Here is a 12,500-nt window from a genome sequence, read left to right as displayed (position 1 = left end):
TGTGTGTGTGTGCTGAGTCTGTAAATTATTTATTCATCAATAATTAATTAATTCATAACGAATAAATGATTTGAGGCCACCGCTGATGTGCGTTTTCAGCAAGTGATACTCGTATAGTGTGGACAAACACCTTTTCAGGAATTCTGGATGAAACGCCAGTGTGGATGTGAATTGTTTTCGTTCTAAAATTCACTTTTAAAACTAGGCTGCATTAGTGTAAATGGGACCTAAGTGTGTATTTTTTGTGAGTGGGTTTGCGAAGGGGGGCGGGGTGGCGGATCGTGATGCCAGCTCAGCATCGTGATGTCTATTGGCCATCGGCAATAGACGATGACATCGTCTATCGATCCAACCCTAGTGCTGTGCATATAGTCCATGTAATCATGCTCCTGAGTGTGTGATATCAACGGAATGAGGAACAGATGTGTGTGAGAGGTGCACGACTGGAACTTGGAGTCCTGGTGGATTTGCAGTTCTTTAGTGAACTGTGTTTACTAGCAATCTGCAGCCGCTAGATCGCAGGTGATCATAACACACACACACACACACACACACACACACACGTTATTATATACATATATGACTACATCACAGGTTTTCAAAACATGAATTATGCAAAATAAATAAATAAATAAAAAATATATATAAAGATTGAAACTGAAATATTTAACAAGAGTATTTCAGCAATTTGCAAAAATATTATTTTTCTTTTTCATTTGATTATTGTACAAAAATGTAAAATTTTGTTTAAACAAACAAATTAAAACAAACAACTAATTACAATACATACACTGTAAAACCCAACAGTCAGCTTTATCAGATGAAATGAGTGTGGTTACCTCAAAATTGACTGGAAGTTAATTCTACTCATGTGAAAAGAGTTTTGAACTCAGGGTTGAAGATAATGGGTTAATTAAACACCTCATTACTTATTACAACTTAAATAGAGTAAGTTCACAGTACTCATATAGATTAGTTCACTCAAATCGGTTTCCTCAAACAGTTTGAGTTGCCTTAACTTATTGAGTTTTACAGGACTCAGTTGGCTTGACTTCTCTTCATTTATTAGATTTTACAGTGCTCAAATTGCTTCATTACTCAAACTGATAATGTTCACAGATTAGTTATAGACTTAAATGGTTTGTTGCAATCGGTTTCCTTTTCGGTTTGAGTTACCTTAACTTTTTGGGTTTTACAGTGTATAAACAACTAAATGACTAAAATTAAAATAACTACATTTAAAACTTTTCCAACTATTATTAAAAATCCCAATAGTGCCTCAATATTATCCATTATTATTGTGCTTTATGTGTGTAGAGTTGCTGTTCCTGATGTGAGCTCCGGCTCCGTGTTTTGCGGGTCTCCGCTGTAAAACTCACAGCAACAAAGAACATGAGAGAGATCCGCGGCGGCAGCCCGACTGAGAGCGGTGACGTCACACACACACACGCGCACACACATTTATGATATCTCCTTACACACACACAAAAGCAGTCACACATACATATACCTAGACACAAAACAGTCAGTCAGTCACTCACTCACTTCAACAAACACACACATACAGAAAGACATACACAAAACAAAGTTAGTCACACACTCAAACACATCAAAACAACATCCCAAACACACACACACAGATACACACACACACACTGTACACAATATGCAAATAAATATATCTTATAACATACATGCAAGTTCTTGTTACATGCATATGTGGGAGAGACGGCACTGTGTGTGTGCATCTATGGTGTATATGTATGGATGCATGTGTGTGTGTGTGTGTGTGTGTGTGTGAGACAACAATGAGGGTCAGGAGTTGTGTTAAAGGTCAGCATCTGCATTGATTTCTGCCTATCTTCACTTATCTGCACATGCAGCCTTTCTGCTATCTTCACATATGCAAATACACACACACACACACACACACACACACACACACACACACGCACACACGTTTCCTGCAAACACATACAGAGAAACACATGTACAGACACACACACACACACGCACATGAAAACAATGTCACAAACATACAAAAGCAGTAAATCACTCAAACACACACACACACACACACACACACACACACACACACACAATAAAAAACATGATTATAACCACATACATATATATATATACACACACACGCGCATATACAAACACACTCAAAGGCACACTCTGTCTCTCTCTCTCTCACACACACACACACAAACACACACACACACGTTTCCTCAGTCTTATTCATAGCCTGATCATCGCACAGATTGCGGAACATCAATGCTGTGATGATGAATATTATCATTTGCAGGTGTGCTGAGTGCTAATGAGTGACAAAGCGCGCACACACACACACACACACACACACACACACACACAGAGGAAACACAATCTGATGACTTCCTCTTGTGCTCCTCATGCATGCTGCGCTCTGACTGGCTGCTGATATCACATACTCTACTGCATGCAGACACACACACACACACACACACACTGATCTGCAGTCAGACCCATCAGAAACCACACAGACGGCATGTCTTCAGCAGCTTCTGCTGTTACACAATAATCTGTCTTCACCAGTGTGTTCATTCATTCATTCACTCACTCATTTTCCTTCAGCTGTCTCTTTATTCCTCAGAGGTCACCACAGCGGAATGAACCACCAACTATTCCAGCATATATTTTACACAGCGGATGCCCTTCCAGCTGCAACCCAGTACTGGGAAACACCCATACACACTCTTTCACACAAACACTCATACACTAGTGCCAGTGTAGTTGATCAGTTCCCCTATAGCGCATGTGTTTGGACTGTGGGGGAAACCGGAGCACCCGGAGGAAACCCACGCAAACACTGGGAGAACATGCAAACTCCACACAGAAACACCAACTGACCCAGCCGGGACTCGAACCATGTGACATTCTAGCTGTGAGGCCACAGTACTACCCACTGCGCCACCTTGCCGCCCAACACTGCACTCTTACTTATACAAAATGCAAGCGGTTGAATAAAACTGTAATGGAGTTATGCATAAACCCCAGTGTTCTGCTGTCTCTCTCTCCTCTGCTTCATCAGCGCACTCATCACCTCCGCTAAATCTGATATCAGTGGCGTAAGTCTTCAGGAGGGAGGATAACCTCAGCGCCACACACACTAACTAAAGCTTAAACTCTAACATATGCCACTGACTCCTCACACACTGACCTTAATCTGCGGGAAAGGATTGGTGTCCTTCAGTAAAGACATTAAGGAAAGCACCAGCCGAAACACACACACACACACACACACACACACACACACACACACAGGCTGCACAGGTGTCTGGGTCATGACCACCAATCAGGACATCTAGCTTGAATCCAAGAAGCTCTGGCTGAAAGAAAATACAAATAATGCCCAATAAAAACACACAATAGTGAATTATTGCAGAAATATTTACATTAAATACAATTTTGAAATAAAAAATTATGCATTATTGTTTGAATCTTTACTTTAATATTTGGACATCATGGTGGTGCAGTGGGTAGCACGATTGCCTCACAGCAAGAAGGTCGCTGGTTCGAGTCCTGGCTGGGTCAGTTGGTGTTTCTGTGTGGAGTTTGCATGTTCTCCCCGTGTTGGCTGTAGTGTATGAGTGTGTGTAGGTGTGTGAATGGGTGTTTTTCAGTACTGGGTTGCAGCTGGAATGGAATCTACTGTGTAAAACATATGCTGGAATAGTTGGCGGTTCATTCTGCTGCGGCGACCCCTAATAAATAAGGGACTAAGCTGAAGGAAAATGAATGAATCTTTAATATTTGTATTTATTCATTCATTCCCTTTCTTTTTGATTTAATCCCTTATTTATCAGGGGTTGCCACAGCGGAATGAACCGCCAACTTATCCAGCACATGTTTTACGCAGCGGATGCCCTTCCAGCTGCAACCCTGCATCTCTGGGAATTACACACTCATTCACACTCTGACAATTTAGCCTACCCAATCCCCCTATAGCACATGTGTTTGGACTGTGGGGGAAACCGGAGCACCCGGAGGAAACCCACACCAACACGGGGAGAACAAATATATCACAACACACACACACACACACACACACATAACCAACAAACTGCCATTATTTGCTCAAGCTCACAACACACTCTTTCTCCATCCTCCACAGGACTGTATTTGCTGGAGCCCAAATCAAACAAGACCTACAAGGCTTTCATAGAATCAACAGCGGTGACGCGCACCGTGATAAGCGGCCTCAGGTTTACAACACATTTACAGTAAATCATTACTCAGCAGTGACGGAGGACAGAAGCACATTAATGAGACTCGGCATCCTGTTATTGAGACGTTAACTCAACTAAAGCTCGATTAATCCCTACACACGCCATGAACACACTACACACTGCACAGTCAGAGGCTCACACCTCATTATTTCACATCTCTGGGCCTCCTCATCTGTCTGCTTCATTTGTTTGTGTCAACAAACGCTAAATACAGCTGTAGACTGGGAACAAAACTTACTCAGCTTCTCTACTTTTGTCCATTCATATGCTGTTGGTTTGGGGTGTCAGTCCCTTATATTGCTGAGTATCCTTCTTTTTTCCTTTTTATTTTTTACACTGATCATGACTTTAATCACGTTCTGCTCCCATATAAAAATACTATAGTAACTTATAGTAAATACTGTAGTGTTCTCTAACCATACTATACAGTAGTAAAGTACTAGAGTGTAGCATTTGTACTAATTTTACCGTTACTATGGTAACTCAACAACTACAGTAATTGATCTGTTGAAGTGATTCTACAGTTGCTATGGTAACATAACAACTATAGTAATTGATCTGTTGTGGTGATTCTACAGTTGCTATGGTAACACAATAACTACAGTAGTTGATCTGTTGTGGTGATTCTATAGTTGCTATGGCAACAACAACTATAGTAATTGATCTGTTGTGGTGATTCTACAGTTGCTATGGTAACATAACAACTATAGTAACTGATCTGTTGAAGTGATTCTACAGTTGCTATGGTAACATAACAACTATAGTAACTGATCTGTTGTGGTTGTTCTACAGTTGCTATGGTAACAAAAGGACTATAGTAATTGATCTGTTGAGGTGTTTCTATAATTGCTATGGTAACAGCAATTACAGTAATTGATCTGTTGTGGTGATTCTACAGTTGCTATGGTAAGACAACTATAGTAATTTATTATTATGTAAATGTATTTATGCATGCACTTTTTAATAGGAAAAAAGGAAAATCCTTGATAGTATTTTCTCTTACAATTAATCTTTATGACTATCGCTTTCAACATTCTTTAAAATATCTCTTCTTGTGTTTAACAGGAAAAATAATCTTATAAATGTCGAGAACAACGTGAGTAAATTATAGCTCAAATTATAGTGAACTAAAACAACACTGTAAAAGCTCTATGAATAATTAACATAACATTCAACATTGCAATTACATTTATATTTACCATTTCATATCTTAATATTATTTAAAAATCAAATGTAAAAAAATGCTTAGGGTTTAACATCCTCAAAATAGATCAGCAAATTTGACATATCATCATCTTAAAACGTCCAACGCTGCATGGCATTCCCAGCAAAACGGTCTGACAGCGCCACCTATCGGTAGACTTCAATTAATTTGTATCTAAAGGAATATTTATTTCATTAACATATTTTTAGCTACATTTTATATTCACACATCATTTTTTTTAAGATTTAAAATTGAAAATGTACTTTGAGTGTATTGAAACTTAAAAGCAACAAGAAGAAGGAATTTACACTCTATTTGGGCTGAAAGCCTGAAGAACCCTGTCTGTTGTTTGATTGATGTTGTTAATGTTCATTCATTCATTTATTTTTCTTCAGCCTAGTCCCTTTATTAATCAGGGGCCGCCACAGCGAAATAACCCACAAACTTATTCAGCATATCATGTTTTACAAAGCGGATGCCCTTCCAGCCGCAACCCATTACTGGGAAACACCCATACACACTCAAACACACACACACACACACACACACACACACTCATACATACGACCAATTTAGTTGATCAGTTCCCCTATAGCGCATGTGTTTGGACTGTGGGGGAAACTGGAGCACCCGGAGGAAACCCACGCCAACACGGGGAGAACATGCAAACTCCACACAGAAACACCAGCTGACACAGCCGGGACTCAAACCAGTGACCTTCTTGCTGTGAGGCCACAGTGCTGACCACTGAGCCACAGTGTTAACAATAAAACAAGAATATCCCATTCACTTTTAATTTTCCGGTGCTGATGTCAGCTGTTTTCTGCTCATTTTAGCTGCTAAAGGAATAGAAGAATATCAAAGTGCAGTGAACAGGAATAAATCAATAATTAAGTACATCTGCACAAAGGAATAAAACAAACAAACTGTGAGATAAAAAGTCAGAACTGCTCTTTTATTTTCTGTTTAGTGCAGGAAAACAATTCCCATAATCCATGATCTGCTCTTAAAGAGACAGTTCACACAACAAATGAAAATTCTGTCATTATTATTCATCAAAACTAATGCTGTACCATACCTACCATAATATATGTGTTCCTACTATGGATTTCAATGGGTACCACTTTCCAACATTCTTCAAAATATCTTCTTTTGTGTTCAACAGAAAAAAAAGAAACTTGGATCCACTGGAGAGAGAGTTTAAAGCATGACAGAATTTTCATTTTTGGGTGAACAAGATCCCTTTAATAAAAATCCTAATAAAGATCTTAAAGTTCTTATATGGATGTACAGCATTCACACACAGTACAGATTGAACATCAATACTCATAAACTGCAAAACAAATGTCACTCTTACATGGTTTTTGTCTTGTTTTTAGTCCAAATATCTTAAAATTCTTAGTTTGTTTTCAAAGTGTCAGTCTATACAGACTCCTTCATTTGTGCTTCATCTAAAACTGCACATCTAGAATGCTCTTAGTCTATGCTGACATCATCTTCAGCAGCTCAAACACTCTAATGGCTAATGGACAGACGGCTGCTTCTCACTCAGGCTTGCTGGATATGCTAATGAGACGGAGATTAGTGGGCGGGGCTCTCCCACTCTGATGACACGTAAGTGTTTCTGCATCAAGTCTGATTATAATAAATACAATTAGGTCATGTTCACCATTAGACGCTGGATATATTCACACACTGCAGACACACAAACTCCTTATATAAGTCAGTTTTGCATAATAGCTTCCCTTTTTATACGTCGTGATTTAAGGATTTTTAGATATTCAGACTAAAAGCAAGACATAAAGGCTGATGTTCTCAGCTGTTTTCTAGACTTTCTCCAGTTTGCGTCCCTCCTCGGTGGCTCCGTCTTGTTTGGTCATCATTGCTGCGAGTGTTTCTGAAGAAATGGAGCCGAACTCCAGCGAGAACGAGCTGTAAAAGACCAGCACGATGATGGCAAATATCCACTCCAGTATGGCTGCGGCATGCTGAAGAACGAAACTCTCCTGGATGAAAAACACACCGCCTGCAGGCAGAAGGTTAAGGAGCAAAGGCACTCAAGGCTGATGCAACTTAAATATGCATCAAATATTAATTTGACTAGCTACGTATATCTCATTTACATTTCACTATAAAAATATCTGTAAATCTGTAGGGTATTAATCATATTATTTATTAAATTGCTTATAAAATTGTATTTTATTAACACCTTCCCCTACCCTAACCCCAAATAAAAATAGTATAGTGTATAGACTTGTTTGAGTGGTCTAGTTTTGTTCACTGTTAAAATTCTGGGTTCCACACAATTGCTTCCTGCTGTCCCAACACAGACCAATTAAAGTTAACTTAAGTGTTTTTACAAATTTAAGGTAGATTGAACATAAAACAATTTACATTTGCTTTCATCAACTCATTCATTCATTCATTTTCTTGTCGGCTTAGTCCCTTTATTAATCCAGGGTCACCACAGCAGAATGAACCGCCAACTTATCCAGCACATTTTACGCAGTGGATGCCCTTCCAGCTGCAACCCATCTCTGGGAAACTGATCAACTCATTTTAAAGAAATACTTAAAATGAGCAGCAGGAGTAATGTTTTTGTCAAAACCTGGCAACCCTGGCCATGCAGAGACTGTAGGATACTGAGAGTGAGTGTGGTGAAGGCCATGGCGGTGAGTATGAGCCGCAGGTGAGCGATCTGCACGTCTCTGTGTGTTTCTGATGCGCGGTACGACAGCAGCGTCTGCACACACACAAACAGCAGACTGGCTGGAAAGGCGAGACCCGCGCCCACATAATGAAGAACTTTAGCATGATCCACCTGCGGAAAACACAGCACAAACACAGCGTCAGATACAAGCACTCGCTTTCAGGATCAATGCAAATGTGTGTGAGTTCAGTGAGTGAGAAATTTTAAAGCACTGTTTTATGGCATATAAACTATTTGTTCACAGTGTTTCCTCTATTACTTGTTCTTCTGGAGAAAGTCTTATTTATTTTATTTGGGCTAGAATAAAAGCAGTTTTTAATAGTTTTAAGGTCAATATTATTGGCCCCTTCAGCAATATTAGTGTTGGATTGTCTCCAGGACAAACCACTGTTATACAATGACTTGCCTAATTACCCTAACTTTACCCTAATTACCCTAGTGAAGCCTTTACATGTCACTGTAAGCTGAACACTAGTGTCTTGAAGAATATCTAGTCTAATATATTGTGCTGTCATCATGACAGAGAGAAAATAAATCAGTTATTAGAGATGTGTCATTATAACTATAATGATTAGAATAATTTTAATTGAATTTAACGTGCTCTTACTTGGAAATTTCCCACAATCATGAGTCCTGCGGCACACAGCCATCCAGCAAACAGACCCTCAATGTTCAACACACTGTTGGTGTGTTTATGGATCAGCTGGGCATAACGAAGGAGACCAATCACAATAACTGCAATACAAAATAGACCAATCACAGACACTGGAACACAAAAACAGACCAATCACAGACACTGCAACTCAAAATAGACCAATCACAGACACTGCAACTCAAAACAGACCAATCACAGACACTGCAACTCAAAATAGACCAATCACAGACACTGCAGCTCAAAATAGACCAATCACAGACACTGCAGCTCAAAATAGACCAATCACAGACACTGCAGCTCAAAATAGACCAATCACAGACACTGCAACACAAAACAGACCAAACACAGACACTGCAACTCAAAATAGACCAATCACAGACACTGCAACTCAAAACAGACCAATCACAGACACTGCAGCTCAAAATAGACCAATCACAGACACTGCAGCTCAAAATAGACCAATCACAGACACTGCAGCTCAAAATAGACCAATCACAGACACTGCAGCTCAAAATAGACCAATCACAGACACTGCAGCTCAAAATAGACCAATCACAGACACTGCAGTTCAAAACAGACCAATCACAGACACTGCAGCTCAAAATAGACCAATTACAGACACTGCAACTCAAAACAGACCAATCACAGACACTGCAGCTCAAAATAGACCAATCACAGACACTGCAGTTCAAAACAGACCAATCACAGACACTGCAGCTCAAAATAGACCAATCACAGACACTGCAACTCAAAATAGACCAATCACAGACACTGGAAAATAAAACAGGCCAATCACAGATGCTGGAACACAAAAACGGACCAATCACAGACACTGGAAAAAAGTAAAATAAAACAGACCAATCACTGAATATATAAATGAATTGCTGTAACTTTCTCTTTCCACAGACATCTCTTCTCTACAGCTGGACACGAGGATGAACGATCTCTGCTGTCTCTGTCTGCTGCCAATCTTATCAAGAGGTTAGTAACAGATAAAGCATGTTGAAAGAGTCGTAGGAATCAGATGAGTGTTCAGAAGTGAATCACTGAATCATTGAATCACATCACTCACCTATGAATGATGCAGCACTGCACAGCAAACTGAACCAGCAGCTCTCTGGAGGAACACCACCACACTTACTACACACACACACACACACACACACACACACACACACACACATAAGAAACACACATCAGAAACACACATCAGAAACACGTCCAGCAATCTATATTTTCCGCACACCTAGTTAGTTGTGATGTGATTTTACCTGATGAGAGGGATGTTATCCAGTGTACAGCACAGATCAGAACCACGCTGAAGATCCAAAGACTTCTCACATGTTGAGTTATACACCCTACACACACACACACACACACACACACACACACAGTGATGCATATGGATATGAAAAATAAAGGAATGAATATACATATAGAACAGTGTTTCTCAACACTTCTGGTTTTCAACATTTCTGGGTTTCCTCCGGGTGCTCCGGTTTCCCCCACAGTCCAAACACATGCGGTACAGGTGAATTGGGTAGGCTAAACTGTCCATAGTGTATGAGAGTGTGTGTGAATGAGTGTGTGTGTGGATGTTTCCCAGAGATGGGTTGCGGCTGGAAGGGCATCCGCTGTGTAAAAACTTGCAGGATAAGTTGGCAGTTCATTCCGCTGTGGCGACCTCGGTTTAATAAAAGGACTAAGCCGACAACAAAATGAATGAATGAATGAGTATTGGCGGTTCATTCCGCTGTGGCGACCCCGGATTAATAAAAGGACTAAGCCGACAACAAAATGAATGAATGAATGAGTATTGGCAGTTCATTCCGCTGTGGCGACCCGGGATTAATAAAAAGACAAGAAAATGAATGAATGAATGAATATTGGCGGTTCATTCTGCTGTGGCGACCTCGGTTTAATAAAAGGACTAAGCCGACAAGAAAATGAATGAATGAATGAGTATTGGCGGTTCATTCCGCTGTGGCAACCCCGGATTAATAAAAGGACTAAGCCGACAAGAAAATGAATGAATGAATGAGTATTGGCGGTTCATTCCGCTGTGGCGACCTCGGATTAATAAAAGGACTAAGCCGACAACAAAATGAATGAGTATTGGCGGTTCATTCCGCTGTGGCGACCCCGGATTAATAAAAGGACTAAGCTGACAAGAAAATAAATGAATGAATGAGTATTGGCGGTTCATTCCGCTGTGGCGACCCCAGATTAATAAAAGGACTAAGCCGACAAGAAAATAAATGAATGAATGAGTATTGGCGGTTCATTCCGCTGTGGCGACCCCGGATTAATAAAAGGACTAAGCCGACAAGAAAATGAATGAATGAATGAGTATTGGCGGTTCATTCCACTGTGGCGACCTTGGATTTATAAAAGGACTAAGCCGACAAGAAAATGAATGAATGAATGAGTATTGGCGGTTCATTCCACTGTGGCGACCTTGGATTTATAAAAGGACTAAGCTGACAAGAAAATGAATGAATGAATGAGTATTGGCGGTTCATTCCACTGTGGCGACGTTGGATTTATAAAAGGACTAAGCCGACAAGAAAATGAATGAATGAATGAGTATTGGTTCATTCCGCTGTGGCGACCCCGGATTAATAAAAGGACTAAGCCGACAAGAAAATGAATGAATGAATGAGTATTGGCGGTTCATTCCGCTGTGGCGACCCCGGATTAATAAAAGGACTAATCCGACAAGAAAATGAATGAATGAATGAGTATTGGCGGTTCATTCCACTGTGGCGACCTTGGATTTATAAAAGGACTAAGCCGACAAGAAAATGAATGAATGAATGAGTATTGGCGGTTCATTCCACTGTGGCGACCTTGGATTTATAAAAGGACTAAGCCGACAAGAAAATGAATGAATGAATGAGTATTGGCGGTTTATTCCACTGTGGCGACCTTGGATTTATAAAAGGACTAAGCCGACAAGAAAATGAATGAATGAATGAGTATTGGCGGTTCATTCCACTGTGGCGACCTTGGATTTATAAAAGGACTAAGCCGACAAGAAAATGAATGAATGAATGAGTATTGGCGGTTTATTCCACTGTGGCGACCTTGGATTTATAAAAGGACTAAGCCGACAAGAAAATGAATGAATGAATGAACCTCCTCTACTGTCCACCAATGCAGCAGCCAAATTTAAACCATTCAAGAATATTTCATTTAATTTGATACATTTGGCAGCGTCTGATTTTAGAGCCCTTTTTTTGCTTTCTCTGAGCCTTTCACTTTTTACGGTCCACATCTGACAATTAGCTTGTGTTGCACTTACTGTTTGTTTGACATTCTTGCCAGATTTTGATTATGTCCACATAACCTCTGATTGGGTCGGCCCACCTTAAAACCAGCCGAACATTGCTGATTGGGCCAAGTGCTTAACATTTTTTATTATCATCATCATTATCATCGTAATATTCATATTTTGCAAGTGATAAAAGCTGCCTGCATGTAAAAACAATACATATATATTAAAAAAACAGACTGGCCCACATTTAAAAAATGGTCCGGCCCTTCTGGCATTTGCTAGAATTGCCTTGCCAGATGGCCAATCCGTCCCTGACATGCGCTATAGGGGGACTGGGTATTCCACTGTGGCTAATCCAGATTAATAAAGGGACTAAACCG

General features: G+C 40.0%; 1 protein-coding gene across 3 annotated transcripts in view; it reads right to left on the bottom strand.

Annotated features, from left to right (window-relative positions):
* Positions 1-6,405: 6,405 nt before the first annotated feature.
* The window catches only part of zgc:86738, a 7,355-nt gene continuing 1,260 nt past the window's right edge, over positions 6,406-12,500 (bottom strand). The window contains exons 3-7 of one of the 3 annotated variants that reach the window (XM_087274876.1): positions 10,115-10,201; positions 9,466-9,983; positions 8,796-9,344; positions 8,122-8,299; positions 6,406-7,504 (exon numbers count right to left, since the gene is read on the bottom strand). In XM_087274876.1, coding sequence (XP_087131002.1) covers positions 7,305-7,504; positions 8,122-8,299; positions 8,796-8,816 — 399 coding nt within the window. In that variant the 5' untranslated portion in view covers positions 8,817-9,344; positions 9,466-9,983; positions 10,115-10,201 and the 3' untranslated portion in view covers positions 6,406-7,304. 3 annotated transcript variants of the gene reach the window in all.

The sequence above is a fragment of the Danio rerio genome, chromosome 12 (assembly GCF_052040795.2).
Source record: "Danio rerio strain M-AB ecotype USA chromosome 12, GRCz13ab, whole genome shotgun sequence".
In the NCBI taxonomy this organism is placed as follows: Eukaryota; Metazoa; Chordata; class Actinopteri; order Cypriniformes; family Danionidae; genus Danio; species Danio rerio.
The sequence above is the reverse complement of the archived record's forward strand: the minus strand, read 5'-3'. Positions and strand labels throughout refer to the sequence as shown.